The sequence below is a fragment of the Oncorhynchus kisutch genome, linkage group LG4, assembly GCF_002021735.2.
Source record: "Oncorhynchus kisutch isolate 150728-3 linkage group LG4, Okis_V2, whole genome shotgun sequence".
Taxonomy (NCBI): domain Eukaryota; kingdom Metazoa; phylum Chordata; class Actinopteri; order Salmoniformes; family Salmonidae; genus Oncorhynchus; species Oncorhynchus kisutch.
Window position 1 is genome coordinate 35,376,995 of NC_034177.2, and position 20,698 is coordinate 35,397,692.

Here is a 20,698-nt window from a genome sequence, read left to right on the forward strand (position 1 = left end):
TGAGCATGAGTGTTGGAGCATGCCCCTGGCTATCTGTAAAAAAAAAAAAAAAAAAGAAAATGATGCTGTCTGGTTTTCTTTTTTAAGGAATTTGAAAATATTTATACTTTTACTTTTGATACTTAAGTATATTTAAAACCAAATACTTTTAGATTTTTACTCAAGTAGTATTTTACTGGGTGACGTTCACTTTTACTTGAGTAGTTTTCTGCTACCAGCGGCGCTTCTCCCCAGCCTACCCCGGCTTCCCGAGAACCCCGCCTACCTCCTCCAGAGCGCTATGCTGGAGATCCAGGAGCCTGCCGGGCGTTTCTCTACCAGTGTTCCCACATCTTCGAGCTGCAGCCCTCTTCGTTTCCCTCTGATCGCTCGAAGATAGCGTACCTGATAACGCTGATGTCGGAGAGGGCACTCGCCTGGGCTACGGCAATGTGGGAGCAACAATCCACCGTTTGCCTCAGTCTGGAGGACAACGATTCTCCGTTGTCTATGAGAGAGGTTGCTCGGAAGCTACTTCAACTGCGTGGTAGTGCCTGGAACCCATAATCTCTGTTTGACACATTCCTTCATGGATTATCGGAGGTGGTTAAAGATGAGCTCGCAGCCCGGTAGCTTCCCATGGACCTCAACGCTCTCATAACCTTTACCGGATCGATGGGCGGCTACGTAGGAGGGAGAGGAGGTCTGTTCCCTGAAACACTCTCTCATCAACAGCTCCCACCTCGCTTTTGAGGAATCCCGGAAGTTCCCGGCATCTACAACACCAGGATAGTCCGATGTCACCGAAGTTCCCTCAAGAATCACTGAGGGCTGTCGACTGGGCAGGGCTAGATTGTCTCCTGCTGAAACTTACGCAGACTGAGCACCAATATCTGTCTGTATTTTGGAACAACAGGACATTACATATCTACCTGTCCATTAAAAGATCAGGCTCATCAGTAGGTACGAGTACACTGGTGAACCGTACGGGGAGTTTCCAATCCTTCATTACTCGTATGCCTTTCCATAACATCCTGTTGTGGAGTGACCAGTCCAAATCTCTTCGTGTGCTCATTGACTGGGGCCGGCGAGAGCTTTATGGACACTACCCTGGTGTTGGAGCTGGGAATCGCCACACAACCATTCTCCATTCCCATAGAAGTCAGAGCACTGGATGGGTGTTCTATTGGCACAATAAGGTCACCCACAATAAGGTTCCTATTAACCTGTGAGTGTCAGGTAATCACAATGAGTCTATGCAGTTCCTGCTCATTGAATCTCCTCATGTACCCATGGGTTTGGGGTTTTCATGGCTACTGAGGCACAATCCCCTGGTCGACTGAGCTACTGGTTCTAACATGGGTTTGGAGCCCGTTCTGCTATGCACATTGTCTGAAGTTTGCGCAACTTGCCCTGGGACGTCATCCTGTGGGCTTGGGAGAAGCCTTGGATCTCTAAGCCATTCCCGCAGAGGACCTGCGGGAGGTTTTCAACAAGACCCACGCTACATCTCTCCCTCTGCATAGACCCTACAACTGCACTATCAACCTTCTCCCAGGAACTACACCGCCTGGGGGGCGGCTTTATTCCTTGTCGGGTCTGGAGACCAAGACTATGGAAAAGGTACATTGAGGACTCTCTTGCTGCAAGATATCTGCTTCCCCCGCCACCGCAAGGTTATTATTTGTGGAGAAGGACAAAAGCCTGCACCCGTGTATCGACTATCAGGCCTTAATGACATCACGGTTAAAAAAAACGTTGCCCTCTACCACTCATCTCCTCGGCTTTCGAGCATCTCGGGGGGGCGGCGATCTTCTCGAAGTTGGACCTTCGGAATGCCTACCATATGGTTCTGATACGTGAAGGAGACGAATGGAACACAGCCTTTAACACGGCTAGCAGACACTACGAATACCTTCTTATGCCATAAGGACTGATCAACGCTCCCTCAGTTTTTTGGTCAACGATGTGCTCCGTGACATGTTGAATTCAGCGTCTCTTGAGTTGAGTTTATTTTTTTATTTTTACAGGGACAGTGCACATTAATCAACATTTCAGTAAAAGTGCCGGTTTTAGCCAACCGGCTAATTTTCAACCGCAGTCCCTGGGCAGGTTATTAAAAACAATTACAATATAGACAATAGCAACATAGAACAAGCAAGACATAGCATACAGACAGAGCAACATAGGACAAGCAAGACGTAGCATACAGACAGAGCAGCATAAAACAAAAAGCAGCAAGACAAAATTCATAAAAGCAACAAAGTGTTTCCACACCTCACAAGCTACAGACAACAGACAACATGGAGTGGCAACACACAGCTAGGGACCATGTTCACAAATCTGATTGACCTTTAGCCATGTCTTCAAGCATTTTGTGAAAGTGTGATATGTGGTGCAGTTATGTGTGTCTGATGGCAGTGTATTCCAGACATGGGAAGCTCTCACAGAGAATGCAGATTTACTAAAGGTGCATTTCCTTAGGGGAACTATACAGTCACCTCTCATGGCAAACCTTGTGGATCTGCTGCCATATGTCTGGGTTTTCTGTTTAACAAAAATATTGAGTGGAGGGGGAGCCAGGCCATTGAGGATCTTGAATACAAGACATGCGTCGGTGTATTGCACAAGATTTTCCCAACTCAAGAGCTCATGCTTTCTAAGGATGTGACAATGATGATGGCTATTGGGCTTCCTATCAAGCACTTTGAGAGCCTGTTTGTAGACAGACTGAATAGGTTTTAATGTTGTACAGCAAGCTTGGGCCCAACTAGTCAAGCAGTATGTTAAGTGGGGGAGTATCATAGATTTGAAGTACAGTTTTGCTACCTCTGTAGTCAAACAATTTCGTATAAATCGGAAATTAGCTAGGTTGAATTTGGTTATTTGAATTACCTTTTTCACATGCTTTTTAAAAGAGAGGTTGGAATCAAGTATGATGCCAAGGTACTTAAAATCGGATACCACCTGGAGCTTCTCCCCTGACACATAGACATCTGGCTCAGTAGCATCTGTTGCCCTCTTTGTGAAGAACATGCAAACAGTTTTTTTCACATTGAGATGCAAACACGAGTCACTGAGCCACTTTGTAACCTGGACCATTACAGTAGTGAGTTCTTGTGCAGCTTGTTGTTTGCTCTTTGCATGCACATATATCACTGTATCATCTGCATACATTTGAACTTCAGACCCAGTACAGACAGAAGGCAGATCATTAATGTACAGAGAACCAGCTTTTTGTTAAAGCAGATAAAAATGTGAGTTCCATTGCTCCACCATCTCCTTCCTAGGATACGCCATCGCCATCGCTGCAGGAAATACTCAGATGGATTCTGACAAGGGCTAGAGTGGTGGTGGATTGGCCTCAACCTACATCCAGAGTGCAGCTGCAACGTTTCTTGGGGTTTGCTAATTTCTACAGCTGTTTCATCCGGGTTTACAGCACCCTGGCCTCCCCCTTCTCAGCACTCACCTCCCCCAAGGTTCTGCTCACGTGGTCTCCAGCAGCTGACCGGGTGTTCTCATACCTCAAGCACTGATTCACTACAGCTTCCATCTTAATCCATCCGGATCCGTCCTGTCAGTTCGAGGTGGGGGCCGTCCTGTCCCAGCGTTCTGCCCAGGACCAAGGACCAAAAGCTGCATCCCTGTGCTTTCCTTTCCCATCGTCTTAACCTCGCTGAGAGGATCTATGACGTAGGAAATCGAGAACTACTCGCGGGCAAGATGGCGTTGGAGGAGCGGAAGGACTGGTTAGAGGGGGTGGAATATCCATTCTTAGTGTGGACTGGCCATAAGAACATGGAATATCTCCGCACAGCTAAGTGCCCCAACTCAACTCGATGGGCCCTGTTATTCACTCTGTTAAATTTGACTATCTCCTCCCGGGTGGCGCAGTGGTTAAGGGTGCTGTACTGCAGCGCCAGCTGTGCCATCAGAGACCCTGGATTCGCGCCCAGGCTTTGTCTTAACCGACCGGGAGGTCCGTTGGGCGACGCACAATTGGCCTAGCATCATCCGGGTTAGGGAGGGCTTGGTCGGTAGGGATGTCCTTGTCTCATCGCACACCAGCAACTCCTGTGGCGGGCCGGGCGCAGTGCGCGCTAACCAAGGTTGCCAGGTGCACAGTGTTTCCTCCGACACATTGGTGCGGCTGGCTTCCGGGTTGGATGCGCGCTGTGTTAAGAAGCAGTGCGGCTAGGTTGGGTTGTGTATCGGAGGACGCATGACTTTCAACCTTCGTCTCTCCCAAGCCCGTACGGGAGTTGTAGCGATGAGACAAGATAGTAGCTACTACAACAATTGGACACTACGAAATTGGGGAGAAAAAGGGGTCAAAAAAAAAAAAAAGGGTTTGACTATCTCCTACCGCCCTAGGTCCAAGTATGTGAAGCTTTATGCACTCTCACGCCTGTATAGCCCCACTGCTACACCATCTGACCCCGAGACTATCCTCCCTACCTCAGTCACCTGTAACTGAGTCAGGTTTGTAGGCCTCCTTGCTCACACACACTTTTTCAGTTCTGCCCACACATTTTCTATGTGATGAGGTCATGGCTTTGTGATGGCCACTCCAATACCTTGACTTTGTTGTCCTTAAGCGATTTTGCCACAACTTTGGAAGTATGCTTGGGGTCATTGTTCATTTGGAAGACCCATTTGCGATCAAGCTTTAACTTCCTGACTGATGTCTTGAGGTGTTGCTTCAATATACCAACATAATTTTCCTGCCTCATGATGCCATATATTTTGTGAAGTGCACCAGTCCCTCCTGCAGCAAAGCACCCCCACAACATGATGCTGTCACCCCTGTGCTTCATGGTTAGGATGGTGTTCTTCAGCTTGCAAGCTTCCCCCTTTTCCTCCAAACATAACAATGTTCATTATGGCCAAACAGTTCTATTTTTGTTTCATCAGACCAGAGGACATTTCTCTATGTGCAGTTGCAAACCGTAGTCTGGCTTTATTATGGCGGTTTTGGAGCAGTGGCTTCTTCCTTGCTGAGCGGCCTTTCAGGTTATGTTGATAGAGGACTCGTTTTACTGTAAATATAGATACTTTTGTACCTGTTTCCTCCAGCATCTTCACAAAGTCCTTTGCTGTTGTTCTGGGATTGTTTTGCACTTTTCACACCAAAGTACGTTCATCTCTAGGAGACAGAACGCGTCTCCTTCCTGAGTGGTATGACGGCTGTGTGGTCCCATGGTGTTTATACTTGCGTACTATTGTTTGTACAGATGAACGTGGTACCTTCAGGCTTTTAGAAATTGTCAACTTAATGTATGTAAACTTCTGACCCACTAGAATTGTGATTAAGTGAAATAATCTGTCTGTAAACAATTGTTGGAAAAATTACTTGTGTCATGCACAAAGTAGATGTCCTAACCGACTTGCCAAAACTATAGTTTGTTAACAAGACATTTGTGGAGTGGCTGAAAAACAAGTTTTAATGACTCCAACCTAAGTGTATGTAAACTTCCTACTTCAACTGTATACAGTGTGCGACTTTATTTATTTATCTTTAATCAATTGCTCACTGATATTTAAAAATAGTTGTAAAGATGAACAAATAATCTGCAAATCATGAACATGAATGCCTTATAAATTATTTATTCATCAATTCAATTTATTATAAAGTGTTACCTTCTAATTTAATAATATGGTAATTTAGCAGATGCTCTCTTGTTCTCTTTCACTTGAGTTACCTGTGTTAGTGTTTTCTTCTCTTTCAACTCTCTCTCTCTCTCTCTGTATCTCCGTCTCTCCTTCCTATGGCCTTTCTACGGCCTTCCGGCAGTGATCAATCAAATGGTTCTCCTCTCACATGTTGATGTAAGTGTGAGATGCACTATTCATGATGAGTTTGGAAGAAATTATCTCTGCATACTGTTTGTCATCACTCTAGTGGAAAGTTGCTTTGATCTGATTTTAATGTTGTTTTTTAACTTTATTTTCTCCACAACTCTACTTCTGTACAGGTTCTTACTGGAGTTCAACGTCTGTGGGTTGTGGCGCTCGGATTACGTTGTAGACGGTAAGTTATGTTCTTAATACTCTATGTGACAAAGGCCATTGCAAAGAGGATATTTGGATACATACCTGTGGAGGGAGAGTCTTTACGTGCTAGCTGAGAGGTTTGCATAGATAGTCTACAAGTTATACATGTATAGTCAACACCATGGTGTGACTGAACACATCAACAAAGGAATTAAGTTCTGTTTTATTGACCTCATTTAATTTTTCCCGTAAAAAATACTGAGAATTAAAAAACATTACAACAATCAATCGTCAGTCAATCATTCCAGTACAATTTCAGTACAATTTCATTACCCTCCTCAAAGAGTATTTCTCTTTCTCGTCACAGGAGAAAGACTTCTATGAAACTTTTTTCCAACAATACTTTCACACTGTAACCTTACATAGATAATAAGAAGACATCTTATAAATTACTTCAGGAACTCTGAACATCTTTTCCACAGTTTGAGTGTTCCATTTGAAACCATAAACCATGGTGTTTCGTTTCAGACCACTAAGTGGCAGTATTTTACCAACAGAGCAGGCTTTTCCGAGGCCCACTAATATTTATCAAGAAATTAAGAAGATTTAGGTGTTGTTGACCCGCCTGAATCAGAGATTTAATATTTGAAAGATTAAATGAAATGATGGAATATATTAAAAATGCTTGTTAAACAAAAGGCATTATAAACCCCCAAAATATGAAACAGCAGTACAATCAAACAGTGCTCCTCCATAAAAAAATCTGATTTTTAACATTGAGCATTTGATCTGCTTTTTCCTGCTTTTGTCATGGACCCATTGAAAAATCTCGGAGACCTCATAGGGGTCCCCGGCCCCCCTATTTGAGAATTGCAACAGCTGAGAACGCCAACCGAGGAGCCAGCCGTAGATCACTTTGCATAGCCCCTTGGCCTGATCATCATTCTGACAGTCTTGAAAGATTGTCTGTCATTAGTCGGGTAGTACTCTGTGGATATGTTATGCCACGTCCCCCAGTAGATTCCGTTCCGCACCCCTTTGTATTTTCCCACATAATATCTCCCGTTGAGGTTGGAAGCCATGCAGGCGTCAAACCACCAGCCTGAGCTGTAGTAGGCCCCACAGTTCCCTGAAGGGTATCGGTCATAGTCCCTGTCAGGAGTCGTAAAGAACCTGTTGTTGTGGTCGTAACTCTTGCTAAATTGAAGTGCATCTCCTGCCGTGCCCGAGTACCCACCCACAGACAGGCGGTAGCGTAGCCGCTCGCCAGCCACACGGAAGAGCCTGTACTCTGCGTACTCCATCATGCCGTTAAAGTCCTCCAGCTCCACCCTAAGGACCATCACCCTGTTTCTTGTCAGCAGGTGGATGTGGTCGTTGCCCAGCCAGAACTCCCCAACCATCAGGTCACCAAAGCCTGTCCGGTATTCAGCCCAGGTCCGATTGAAGTCCACACTGCCATCCTGACGGAGCTGAATGACGGTCCACCCTCCGCCATGAGACTCCATGTCACAGAACACTGCAATGGTTCTGTTCTTAGGGTCAGGGGTCACTTGGTAGACTCTGCTATTCCTCTCCCCCCTGGCCATGTGGTCAGAGCAGTCTCTGGGTGCCATGGTAACTGTTGAGTGGAAGGATAGTGAAATGACAAAATTAGATTGGAGTAGTCTGTAATCTTTGTTGAAGAAAAGGTGCCTTGCAGCATAACACAAATAGACATGTTCTTACTGTAGGCCTACAGAAACTAAACTGGTTGAATAAAGGTTATTTTATTTTTTATTTTTTGCAAACAAAATACAATTTTTCACACATTTGAAACTATACACACAAGATTAGAATATGATTGTATCATGCTGAAATAGCTAAGATTTATCGGTTACCATAAATTTGAAGTATTTTTATGTTAAAGAAAATGTCCCTGAAACAGATTTAAGTTAAATGTCAATTAGAGTTGTTAAGTCTGTAAGACATTTAGGTGCTTGGCTTAAAGTGGCCTTGAACATGAATAAAAGCTAGCAATAGCTTTGTGTGACACTTAATTTGTTATTTGATATATGTGCCACTCAGCAATAACAATGTGTGTTTAAGCTGACTATGACCTAAAAGCATGCTCTGTACAGTCACACCTTGATCCCTATTTAAGCCACACACACTCACAGACAAGCACATGCTCACATATATAAACTCTTAATTTAACAGAGAATAACCACAAACCACACAACATCTGTTACAAAGATGATGATCTCAAACCTCCACCACATTATAATAGGCTCATTAAACATCACCTTAGGTCGCTTGGACTTCAAAGTTACAATCCTCATCATTTATAATGGAGATGATATCACACTGATATAAAGTTGATTGAGCAATATTTAAAAGAAAATTCCAGAACAACATTGTTCCACTCACAACAATATATTTTCCAGTCACAATTTCCACTGTTATCTGCCATAACCTAGTGCAATGCAGGACATTTAAAACTTGTAGTGTATTTGACGTTTAAAAAGCCTTCTTTTTGTCATTTGCCATTTCCACTTAGACGTGTCATACTTGATTTTCCATTATGAAAAATGTATTAACCTCTACAAAAATGTCCATTAATTATAATCCACATAATAATTAAAATCTCCTGTTGCTGCAGGATTATTTTCCTGCCGTAGCAATCTGGCTCAAATGAAGATCCTACATCTGTGTAGGCTGTCATCAGAATTTGTAGTGCCGTATTTGTATAGCACGATTCTATTAAGTTTACAAAAAAGTGGCATCTTAATAACTTAATAACAGTGAATGGCCTTTCTGGATCTTGCTTTGAATAAGTCAACACATTTGGTAGCTACGTACTATAGGCTACCTGGTACCAAATAATATATAATACGGCTTGATTCAGTGAACCCATAAGAAAGCTCAAACTAAACTTTACGTCATTATCAATTACAATGTAATTATCATAATGCCATTTAAATAGCAGACAATAGCATGTAAAGTAAAATATAATGAATTAATCTTACCTCCTGGTGAAATCTGTGCAGGGCTTTGAGGCTGGTTCTCCGTCCTGTTAGTCTTGCTGCCTACCTGGTCCCTTTCTGTGAGCAGGTTTAACCCAGGACGGACCTTTGGATGCCCTCCTCGAGAAACCTTTGGCCCTCCGCTTGTATCCTTTGTGTCATTCAGACTAGCAGATACCTGGCTGGTCTTCACACGCAGTTCTCTCACACTTGGGGTGGAAGACTCCGGTATGGGGCTGGGGGTAGGGGAGTTGGGGCTGGGGGTAGGGGTGTCGGGGCTGGTGGTAGTAGGGCTATGGTTAGAGTTGGCCAATGGAATGGGACTAGTAGTGCTAGTTTTGGGGCTAGGCCTTGTGCTAAATTGTTGCCTTGAGCTGGTATTTTTTAGACTGGCGATAGTAGTGGTCATTGTGACAGGGCTAGTGGATGTTTTCAGGCTAGTTCTAGAGATGATTTTTGCGCTAGAGCTGAGGGTAGTTTGTTGGTTAGGTCTTGTAGTTCTTGAGCCAGGGCTTGTGGCCATTTGTGGGCTGGGGTCAGTCATAGTCCTTTGGCTATTGGATGTCTTGGGGCTAGGTGTGGAGGAAGTGGTCCTTGGACCTTGGGTGGTGGTTTTGGGCCAAGGCTTTGGAGCAGGTCTGGGCTTCAGCACAGGCTTTGGTCTTGGTCCAGGTTTAGGTGTTCGGTCTGGAATAGGTATTGGGTCTGGTTTGGGCTTTGTGCCAGGTTTAGGCTTACGTTCAGGTTTAAGCTTTAGGCCAGGTCTGGTAGTTGTTGTGCTGGGTTCTAGCTTTTGGGCAGACTTTGTCTCAGGACTGATGCTGATACTGGTGGTCATTGAACTGGAACTTATGGAGGTTGTGGTTGCTGGAGTTGTGGTTGCTGGAGTTTTGCTGCTTGAGCTGGAAGAGTTGGTCCAAATTCTTGAACTGGTGATCTTTAAGCTAGTGTTCGTGGTGGTTGTGGGTTCTGAAGTTGGGCTACCGCTGGTGCTGGTCCCGATGCTGAGCCTGAAGGTTCTGTAGTTCATCCTGAATCCTGGACTAGTGACCTTTGGGTCAGGATTAGTGGTGATTCTGGTTGCTGAAAATGAGCTCAGTGTTGTACTACTTCGGCTTGAGCTGGAAGGTCCATTCCGGATGCTTGGACTGGTGGTCGTTGGGCCAGGGCTACTGGTGGTGGCTATAGAGTGGATCTGTGTAGTGCTGCTTAGACTAGTACTGGTCCTGGTGTCCCGTAGAGTGGGGCTGGTAATGCTGATCCCAGGGCTGAAGCTGGTAGTCCTGAACCTTGAACTGGTAGTATTGGAGCTTGGGCTATGGATAGTGGTAAGAGATGGGTCAGGCCTGGGTGTGATTTTTGGGCTGGAAGAACTAGTAGGATTGGGTGGTCTGGGCTTTAGGACAGACTTTGGTTTTGGTCTTGGTTTGGGTCTTAGGCCTGGAATAGGCCTTGGGCCTGGTTTGGGATTTGGTTCAGTTTCAGGCCTTAGGTCATCTTTAGGCTTTAGGCTGGGTCTGGACTGTAGGCCTGGTATGTGTTGTGGCCCAGATTCTGGCTTTGTGCTAAGTCTGGGGATCCACTGGGACCTGGTGATTGTTGGCCTGGGTCTAGCATTTTGGTCAGACTTTGTCACATGGCCGGAGCTGGCGCTGATGCTCAGTGAGCTGAGTCTAGTAAAGCTGGTTGATTGGCTGGGGATAGTGGCGGAGGAGCTGGCCTTGATAATTGGATTGGTGGTGGTTGTAGTTGCTGGAGTGGGACTACTGCTGGTTCTGGCCCCAGGGCTAAGGCTAGTGGTGGTGGTTGAAGTTGAGCCGGGTTTGAGTGTGGTCTTTGGTCCTGAACTGGAGAAGCTAGTCGGGCTGGGTGTTCTGGGCTTTAAGACTGATTTAAGCTTTGATCCAGGTTTAGGCTTTGAACTTGGAATAGGCCTTCGGCCTGGTTTGTGCTTTTGGTCTGGTTTGGGTTTTAGGCCAGGTGTGGGCTTAATGCTAAATCTGGGGGTTGTTGAGCTGGGTTCAGGATGTTGGGCAGACTTTGACTCAGGACTGATGCTGGTATTGGTGGTCCTTGAGCAGAGGCTAGTGAAGCTGGTGCTTGAGCTGGGGCTAGTGGTGGTTTTGGTTGCTGGAGTTGGGCTTAGTGTGAATCTTCCTGAGCCTGCCTGGATGCTAGAACTGGTGATCTTTGGGCTAGAGCTAGTGGTGGTTGTGGTTGCTGGAGAGTGACTTGGTGTGGTTCTGCTGAGACTGCCCGAACTGGGGTTTGTAAAGCTAATCTCAAGGCTGGAGCTAGTAGTCCTGGAGTTTGGACTTGTGGTCTTTGGGCTGAGGCTAGTGGGGATGTCTGGAGTTGAGCCAGGTCTGGGAGTGGTCTTTGAGATGGAGCTGGGGGAGCTGGTTGGATTGGGTGGTCTGGGCTTTAAGTCAGGTGTGAGCTTTGGTCCAGGTTTGGGTATGGGTCCTGGAATAGGACTTAAGCCTGGTTTAGGCTGTAAGCCAGGTCTGGGAGTCAACCAGAACCTAGTTCTGGAGCTTGGATGGGTGGTCCTTGAGCTAGGTCTAGCAGTGGTTGTAGTTCCTGGAGTGGGGCTACCACTACTGCTACTGCTGATGCTGACCACAGGGCTGGAACTAGTGGTCTTGTAGCTTGGGTTAGTAATCTTTGTGTTAGTGCCTGGAGAGGGGCCTGGTGTGGTGCTACTTTGGCTGGTACTTGTCCGCGTGGTCTGCCAACTGTGGCTTGTGATTCCAGGGCTGAGGCTAGTGGTGGGAGTTATGTTACTGGTCTTAGGGTTGAGGCTGGTTGGGCTGGGTGGTCTGGGCTTTAGGATGGGCTTTGATTGTGGTCCAAGTTTAGGCCTTAGGCCTGGAATAGGCTTTGCGCCTGGTTTGTTCTTTAGTTCAGGTTTAGATTTCAGGCCAGGTTTGGGCTGTAGGTTAAGTCGAGACTGTAGGCCAGGTCTGGGCTTGATCCTAAGTCTGGCAGTTGTCGTGTTTGTTTCAGGGATTTGGACAGACATTGTCTCAGGGCTGGAGCTGGTACTGGTGGTCTTTGAGCTGAGGCTAGTGAAGCTGGTCCTTGGGCTGTGGCTAGTGGTGGTTGTTGCTTCCTGAGTTGAACTTGAGCTGAAAGAGCTGGTCGGGATGCTTGAACTGGAAGTCTTTGGGATAGCGCTAGTGGTGGTTACTGGAGAGTGCCCCGGTGTGGTGCTGCTTTTGCTGGTACTTTTCTTAGTGGTCTGTTGACTGGGTCTTGTAAAGCTGATCCCAGGGCTAAAGCTTGTGGTGGTGGTTGAAGTTGAGACACTTCTTGGATAGGTATTTGGGCTTGAGCTAGATGACCTGGTTGGTTTGAGTGGCCTGGGCTTCAAGACAGGCTTTGGTTTTGGTCCAGGTTTGGGTCTAGGGCCTGGAATGGGTTTTGCACCTGCTTTGGGCTTTAGGCCAGGTCTGGGCTTAATCCTAGGTCTGGTAGTCATTGTGATGTGTTCAAGGTTTTGGGCGGATGTAATCTCAGGGCTGGAGCTGGTACTGGTGGTCCTTGAGCTAAGGCTAGTGAAGCTGCGGCTAGTGGTAATTGTAGTTGCTGGAGTTGAACTTGATGGTGTGGGATTTAGGACAGGCTTTGATTTCGGCACAGGTTTTTGTCTGTGGCCTGGAATAGGCTTTGCACCTGGTTTTAGCTTTACGCTGGGTGTGGGGGTCCACAAGGACCCAATTCTGGCACTTGAACTGGTGGTCCTTGGGCTAGATCTAGCGGTGGTTGAATTTCTTAAAGTTGGGTCACTGCTACTGCTGGCCCAAGGGCTGGAACTAGTCACCCTATAGCTTGGGCCAGTAATCATTGAACTAGGATTAATGGTGGTGGCTGAAGAGTGTCCCAGTGTGGTGCTACTTTGGCTGGGTTTTGTACCTGGTTTTGGCTTTAGGCCAGGTCTGGGCTTAATCCTAGGTTTGGTAGTCATTGTGCTGGTTTCAGGGTTTTGGGCAGATGTTGTCTCAGGGCTGGAGCTGGTACTGGTGGTCCTTGAGCTGAGGCTAGTGAAGCTGGTCCTTGAGCTGCGGTTAGTGGTGGTTGTTGTTGCTGGAGTTTGTCTTGGCCTTGTGCTGTTAAAACTGCCTTGACTGGGGCTTGGATTACTAATCCCTGGGCTGGAATTGGTAGTAAAGGAGCCTGGACTGGTGATATTTGTGCTGAGGTTTGTGCTGGTGTCTAGAGTTGAGCCAGTTCTGGAAGTTGTCTCTGGGATGGCTAGGGAAGATCCAGTTGAGCCTGATGGTGTGGGCTTTAGGACAGGCTTTGATTTTGGTCCAGGTTTGGGTCTGGGGCCTGGATTAGGCCTTGCACCTGGTTTTGCCTTTAGACTGGGTCTGTGGGTCCACCGGAACCCAATTCTGGAGCTTGGACTGGTGGTCCTTGTGCTAGGTCTAGTGGTGGTTGTAGTTCCTGTAGTTGAACTACTGCTAATGCTGTCCCCAGGGTTGGAACTAGCAGTCTTGTAGCTTGTGCTAGTCATCTTTAAGCTAGGACTATTGGTGCTGGCTGAAGAGTGTCCCGGTGTGGAGTTGCTTCGGATGGTACCTTTCTTAGTTGTCTGTAGATTGGGTCTTGTAAAGCTGATCCCAGGGCTAAGCCAAGTAGTGGTTGTTGAAGTTGAGCCAGTTCTGTGATATGTCTTTGGTCTAGAGCTGGAGGAGCTTGTTGGACTGGGTGTTCTGTGCTTTAGGACAGGCTTTGATTTTGGTACAGGTTTTGGTCTGCGGCCTGGAATAGGTTTTGTGCCTGGTTTGGGCTTTTGGCCAGGTTTGGGGTGTAGGCCAGGTCTGGGCTTAATCCTATGCGTGGTAGTCATTGTGTTGGGTTCAGGGTTTTGGGCAGATGTCGTCTCAGGGCTGGTACTGGTGGTCCTTGAACTGAGGCTAGTGAATCTGGTCCTTGGGCTGCGGCTAGGGGTGGTTGTAGTTGCTGGAGTTGAACTTGAGCTGGAAGAGCTGGTTGGGACGCTTGAACTGGAAGTCTTTGGCCTAGGGCTAGTAGTGGTTACTGGAGAGTGTCCCGGCGTGGTGTTGCTTTTGCTGGTGCTTTTCTTAGTGGTCTGTAGACTGCGTGTTGTACAGCTGATCCCAGGGCTAAGGCTGGTTGAAGTTGAGCCAGTTCTTGGATAGGTCATTGGGTTTGAGCTTGTTGAGCTGGTTGGGCTGGGTGGTCTGGGCTTTAGGACAGCCTTTGGTGTTGGTCCAGGTTTGGGTCTGGGGCCTGGAATGGGTTTTACTCCTGTTTTGGGCTTTATGCCAGGTCTGGGCTTAATCCTAGGTCTAGTAGTCATTGTGCTGGGTTCAGGGTTTTGAGCAGATGTCATCTTAGGGCTGGAGCTGGTACTGGTGGTCCTTGAGCTGAAGCTAGGGAAGCTGGTTCCTGGGCTGCGACTAGTGGTGGTTGTAATTGCTGGAGTTGAACTTGTGCTGGCAGAGGTGGTTGGGATGCTCGAACTGGAAGTCGATGGGCTAGTGGTGGTTGCTGAAGAGTGTCTTGCCATTGTGCTGTTAAGACTGCCAAGACCGGGGCTTGTATTATTAATCCCTGGGCTGTAGCTGGTAGTGCAGGAGCCTGGACTGGTGGTATTTGGGCTGAGGCTTGTGCTGTTGTCTGGAGTTGAACCAGGTCTGGAAGTGATCTCTTGGTCAGAGCTGGAAGAGACAGTTTTCCTTGATGGTGTGGGATTTTGGACAGGCTTTGGTTTTGGTCTAGGTTTTGTTCTGGGGCCTGGAATAGGCTTTGCACCTGATTTTGGCTTTAGGCCAGGGCTATGGGTCCACAAGGACCCAATTTTTGTGCTTGGACTGGTGGTCCTTGGGCTAGATCTCGCGGTGGTTGAAGTTCCTGGAGTTGGGCTACTGGTACTGCTGACCCCATAGCTGGAACTAGTTGTCTTGAAGCTTGGGCTGGTAATCTTTGAGCTTGGACTAGTGGTGGTGGCTGAAGACTGTCCCAGTGTGGTGCTGCTTTGGTTGGTACTTGACTTAGTGATCTGTAGACTGGGTCTTGTAAAGCTGATTCCAGGGCTAAGGCTTGTGGTGGTGGTTGAAGTTGAACCAGTTCTGGAAGTGGTCTTAGGGTTGAAGCTGGAGGAGCTGGTTAGGCTGGGTGGTCTGGGCTTTTGGACAGGCTTTGGTTTTGGTCCAGGTTTGAGTCTGGGGCCTGGAATGGGTTTTGTAACTGGTTTGGGCTTTGTGCCTGTTTTGGGCTTTATGCCAGGTCTGGACTTAATCCTAGGTCTGGTAGTCATTGTGCTCGGTTCAGGGTTTTGAGCAGATGTCGTCTCAGGGTTGGAGCTGGTACTGGGGGTCCTTGAGCTGAGGCTAGTGAAGCTGGTTCCTGGGCTGCGGCTAGTGGTGGTTGTAGTTGCAGTAGTTGAACTTGAGCTGGAAGAGCTAGTTGGGATGCTTGAACTGGAAATATTTGGGCGAGAGCTAGTGGTGGTTGCTGGAGAGTGTCTTGCCATTGTACTTCTAAGACTGCCTAGACCGTGGCTTGTATTACTAATCCTTGGGCTGGAGCTGGTAGTAAAGGATCCTGGACTGGTGGTATTTTGGCTGAGGCTTGTGCTGTTGTCTGGAGTTGAGCCAGGTCTTGGAGTGATCTCTGGGACAGAGCTCGAAAAGCCAGTTGGGTTTGATGGAGTGGGCTTTTGGACAGGCTTTGGTTTGGGTCCAGGTTTTGTTCTGGGGCCTGGAATAGGCTTTGCACCTGGTTTTGGCTTTAGGCCAGGTCTATGGGTCCACAATAACCCAATTCTGTCACTTGGACTGGTGGTCCTAGGGCTAGATCTAGCAGGGGTTGAAGTTCCTGGAGTTGGGCTACTAGTACTGCTGGCCCCAGGGCTGGAACTAGTTGTCTTGTGGCTTGGGCTGGCAATCTTTGAGCTCAGACTAGTTGTGGTGGCTGAAGAGTGTCCCAGTGTGGTGCTGCTTTGGTTGCTACTTGTCTTAGTGGTCTGTAGAATGGTTCTTGTAAAGCTGATTCCAGGGCTAAGGCTAGTGGTGGTGGTTGAAGTTAAGCCAGTTCTGGAAGTGGTCTTAGGGTTGAAGCTGGAGGAGCTGGTTGGGCTGGGGGGTCTGGGCTTTAGGACATGCTTTGGTTTTTGTCCAGGTTTGTGTCTTTGGCCTGGAATGGGTTTTGTGCCTGGTTTAGGCTTTAGTCCAGGTCTGGGCTGTAGGCCTGGTCTGGGCTTAATCCAAGGTCTGGTAGTCACTGTGTTGGGTTCAGGGTTTTGGACAGACGTTGTCTCATGGCTGGGACTGGCACTGGTGGTCCTTGAGCTGAGGCTAGTCAAGCTGGTCCTTGGGCTGCGGCTTGTGGTGGTTGTAGTTGCTGGAGTTGAATTTGAGCTGGAAGAGCTGGTCGGGATGCTTGAACTGGAAATCTTTGGGCTAAGGCTTGTGGTGGATACTGAAGAGTGTCCCAGTGTGGTGCTGCTTTTGCTGATACTTGTCTCAGTGTTCTGTAGACTGGGTATTGCACAGCTGATCCCACGGCTAAGGCAAGTGGTGGTGGTTGAAGTTGAGCCAGGTCTTGGATAGGTCTTAGGGCTAGAGCTTGATGAGCTGGGTCGTCTGGGCTTTAGGACAGGCTTTGTTGTTGGTCCAGGTTTGGGTCTGGTACCGGGAATGGGCTTTGCTCCTGGTTTGGGCTTTAGACCAGGTCTGGGCTTAATCCTAGGTCTGGTAGTCATTGTGCTGTGTTCAGGGTTTTGGGCAGATGTCATTTTAGGGCTGGAACTGGTACTGGTGGTCCTTGAGATGAGGCTAGTGAAGCTGGTTCCTGGGCTGCTGCTAGTGGTGGTTGTAATTGCTGGAGTTGAACTTGAGCTGGAAGAGCTAGTCTGGATGGATGAACTGGAAGTCGTTGGGCTTGTGGTGGTTGCTGGAGAGTGTATTGGTGTTGTGCTGTTAAGACTCCCTAGACTGGGGCTTGTATTACTAATCCTTTGGCTGGAGCTGGTAATAAAGGATCCTGGACTGGTGGTATTTGGGCTGAGGCTTGTGCTGTTGTCTGGAGTTGAGCCAGGTCTGGGAGTGATCTCTGGGACAGAGTTGGATGGTATGGGCTTTGGTTTTGGTCCAGGTTTGGTTCTGGGGCCTGCAAAAGGCTTTGCACCTGGTTTTGGCTTTAGACCGGGTCTGGGGGTCGACAAGAACCCAATTTTGGCACTTGGACTGGTGGCCCTAGGGCTAGATTGAGCAGTGGTTGAAGTTCCTGGAGCTGGGCTATTGCTACTGCTTGCCCCAGGCCTGGAACTAGTCATCTTGAAGCTTGGGCTGGTAATCTTTGAGCTAGGACTAGTGGTGTTGGCTGAAGAGTGTCCCAGTGTGGTGCTGCTTTGGTTGCTACTTGTCTTAGTGGTCTGTAGACTGGGTCTTGTAAAGCTGATTCCAGGGCTAAGGCTAGTGGTGGTAGTTGAAGTTGAGCCAGTTCTGGAAGCGGTCTTATGATTGAAGCTGGAGGAGCTGGTTGGGCTGGGTCGCCCGGGCTTTAGGACATGCTTTGGTTTTGCTCCAGGTTTAGGTCTTAGGCCTGAGAATGGCTTTTCACCTGGTTTAGGTTTTCGTTTATCTTTAGGCTTTATGCTGTGTCTGGGCTTTAGGCCTGGTCTGGGCTGTGTCCCAGATTTTGGCTTTGTGCTAGGCCTTGGGTTCCACCATGACCTGGTAATTGTTGGGCTGGGTCCTGGGTTTTTGTCCGTCATTGTCCGTGCAGTGCTGGAGCTGGTGGTGGTGGTCCGTGAGCTGAGGCTGGAGGAGCTAGTCAGGCTGGGTGGTATGGGCTTAAGGCCAGGTCTGATGGCCTGGATAGTTTGGTTGGGCTTGTGCTTCTGGGAAGGTCTGTTTCTTGGGCTAATAATACTTTCTGATGAGCTGATGGTTGTTTGGTGTGAGCTTGTTTTGATACTTGGGATGGTTCTGTCAGTCCTGTAGTTGGTGCCTGAACTTGGGGTTGTGATGGGGCCAGACCTGGTGGCTCCTTGGCGAGGTAAAGAGGAGATGGTCCTTTGACTTGAGCTTGTGTTCAGAATCGATTTCCTTGTGCTGGAGATGGAGGAAAATCTTGGGCTAGAGGTTGAGCTGGAGGAAGGACTTGGAATATATCCACCGGCAGTGTCTGATCTAGATCCTGGGCTGGGATTGGTGGCAGGGCCTGAGATGGAGGTGGATGTTTGGTCTGGTCCTGAGGAGTGAGGTCTGGGGATTGAGCCCTGTGTCAAACCACTGCTTGGGCTAGTTGAGGCTATGTCCTGATTATCACTTGACCCATCTGTCGTCACCACTATGCTGTGTCTCTGCACTTTTTGGACTCTTTTTTCTACCTCTTTCTCTATCTTCTTTATTGTCTCCTCTCTCTGATTCTCTTTCTTTTCTTCTGTCTGTCTGTGGCTTGGGGTTTGCTTCTCTCTCTCTTTCTTCTTCTGCCATTCTTTCTCTCCCTGGGTCTTCTTCCCTTGCCAAGGATGTTGGCTCTGCCTCTCCTTCTCTTTCTTTTTTTCACTATCTTTCTCTATCTTCCCCTCCCTTTCCCTCTCTATCTCCACCTGATGTTGTCCCTTCTCCTCGATCTGTTCCCTATTTCCCCACCCTCTCTCTTCTTTCTCTCTACTCTCGCGCTCCAGATCCTTCTCCCTTAACTTATCCCCCTGACTCTCCTCGGTTTCCACCTTTATTTCCCATAACCTCTCTCTTTCATTTTCACTCCCCCTGTTTTTCTCTATCTCTCCCCCTCTCCCCATTTCCCCTTCTAAAATGTTCTCCTTCTCCATCTCTGTCTCCCTTCCCTCCTCTTCCTCTCTCTTGGTCTCATTCTCAATTTTTCTCTCCCTTTCTATCGCCCATTCCCTGTTTCCCCCTCTTTCTCTCTCATTTTCCCTCTCCCACTCTTTCTCCCGTTCTCTCTTTCTTATCTCAACAATATTGTTCTCAATCTCCCTGGCCCTCTCCTCCACTCCCTCTCTCTCTTCCACAATTGTTGTCTCCCTGCCTCTTGCCCCCTCTCCTTCCTTGTCCATCTTCCTTTCTCTGTCTCCCTGTCTCTCTGTCTTCTTCTCCCACTCCTTCTTCCCCTCTTTCTCCTTCTCCCTCTCTCCCAATCTCACCTTCTCCTTCTCTTCTTTCTCCCTCTCTCTGTCCCCCAGCCTCTCTCTCTCCCGCTCCATCTGGCTTATCCTGCACTCCATGCAGGCTCTCTTCAGCTGCTCCACGGTCTCCTTTAGCCTCTGCACCTCCTTCACCGTCCTCTCCAATTCCCTGAGCTGCCGGGGCAGCATGACGTCCAGCGGTGGCAAGGTCACTCGGTAGGGGCATGCGTCCTCGTCCATCCCCTCTCCCCCACACTTCCCTGCAGGCTTTATAGTTACCAAGCAGCTCCCAGAATCTGTACCCCAATTAAAGTCTCCCTTGCTGAGGTTTGCATAGTTCCCAGGGGGCGTGGAGAAGGCCAGCAGGGTCCCGCACACGCAGAGCACAGCCAACCTCATCGCTATCCTGAGCTATAAGAATTCTGAGAGAAGAGAAGGCGAGAGAGGGTGCATGAGGATGCCAAAGACCCACCTCGGTGTGTGTGAAGCTGTGACAGAGAGTGGGAGGGAGGAAAGAAGGGAAAGAAAGAGGAGGGGGCTGAGGGACTTCTTGAAAGTGGTGTTTGCTTGTGTGAGAAGGATTTAGAGGAGAGAGAGAGAGAAAAGGAATGGGAGTGAGGGATTAAAAATTGGGCGTCCACTTCAAGGGGGTATCCATGTCTGTGAGTGAGACAGGAAAGGATGAGATGAAGAAAGAGGGAGTGAGAGGTAAAGAGAGAGAGGGGAGGAAAGAGAGAAAGAGATAATTGGGGGATTATAGCAGTCTTTGGCTGCTTCAGCATGTCACCAAAAGAGTTAACAGGTACGGTGCTAAATTGGATATAAAAGGCAGGAAAAGCTTTAAAAACGAAAGGCATTTATACAGCATATCGTAATCCTATTATTATTTTCCACATTGTCTTTAACCAAATCAAAACATCTAATGAGGACCATTCGCAACGCATTCTTATTCCATGCTGTAATGATAAGCACACATTGTTTTCTCTTCTTGTATATCACTGCAGTGAATATGCATCTGTGTGATGGTCGCTTTGGCATCCATCTCCCCATGTGTCCTGTTAATAGGGCCGACAGACATGCGAATGACAGATGACATGGGTCCAAATATGCATTTGAAGCACAAAGTCGTCGGGCCCCGGGCTGTGGCTTTATGTTTGTTATGTTACTGTTCAGACATATCTGATATCTCGCTGTCTCTGAGTCTCAGTTCTCTCTGGCTTGAGTGGAATAACAGGCAAGAATTTATCCTCACATATTTATCCAAGGGGGTTTGTGGTTACTAAATACAGTGTATGATTAATGAATTGTCTTAGTTAGAGATAAGGATTATGGGCCAATTGTATGCATTCTATTCATGGAAAGAGCAAAGTTTTACGCCTTTGGAATGTGCCACAGAATACTGTACTGGTATAAATCCACAGTGCCTACGTAGTCGAAGAATGAAGTTGCCCCCGATACACATGACTAGGCACCCACCCCAATGGCTCAGGTTATGATTTGGGTGGGTGAATTTTTTAAATCCTAGATATGTGCCTAAGGGCAACTTCTACCCAGAACGATGGCACTACACTGCACAACCAATTTC

The 20,698-nt window shown here is 47.7% G+C and overlaps 1 protein-coding gene across 1 annotated transcript; it reads right to left on the reverse strand.

Annotated features, from left to right (window-relative positions):
- Nucleotides 1–6,197: 6,197 nt before the first annotated feature.
- LOC109888874 (mucin-5AC-like) lies at nt 6,198–19,597 on the reverse strand. Its single transcript, XM_020480039.2, has 2 exons — nt 8,985–19,597; nt 6,198–7,597 (listed from the first exon to the last, which is right to left on the reverse strand). The coding sequence occupies exons 1-2, from the start codon at nt 19,510–19,512 to the stop codon at nt 6,888–6,890; spliced, it is 11,238 nt and encodes a 3,745-aa protein (XP_020335628.2). The 5' UTR covers nt 19,513–19,597; the 3' UTR covers nt 6,198–6,887.
- Nucleotides 19,598–20,698: the final 1,101 nt, after the last annotated feature.

Coding starts and splice junctions, on each gene's coding strand:
- LOC109888874 (XM_020480039.2), bottom strand. CDS start 19,512: ATGAGGTTGGCTGTGCTCTGCGTGTGCGGGACCCTGCTGGCCTTCTCC. Junction 7,598..8,984: donor TGCACAGATTTCACCAGGAG/GTAAGATTAATT, acceptor TCCACTCAACAG/TTACCATGGCACCCAGAGAC.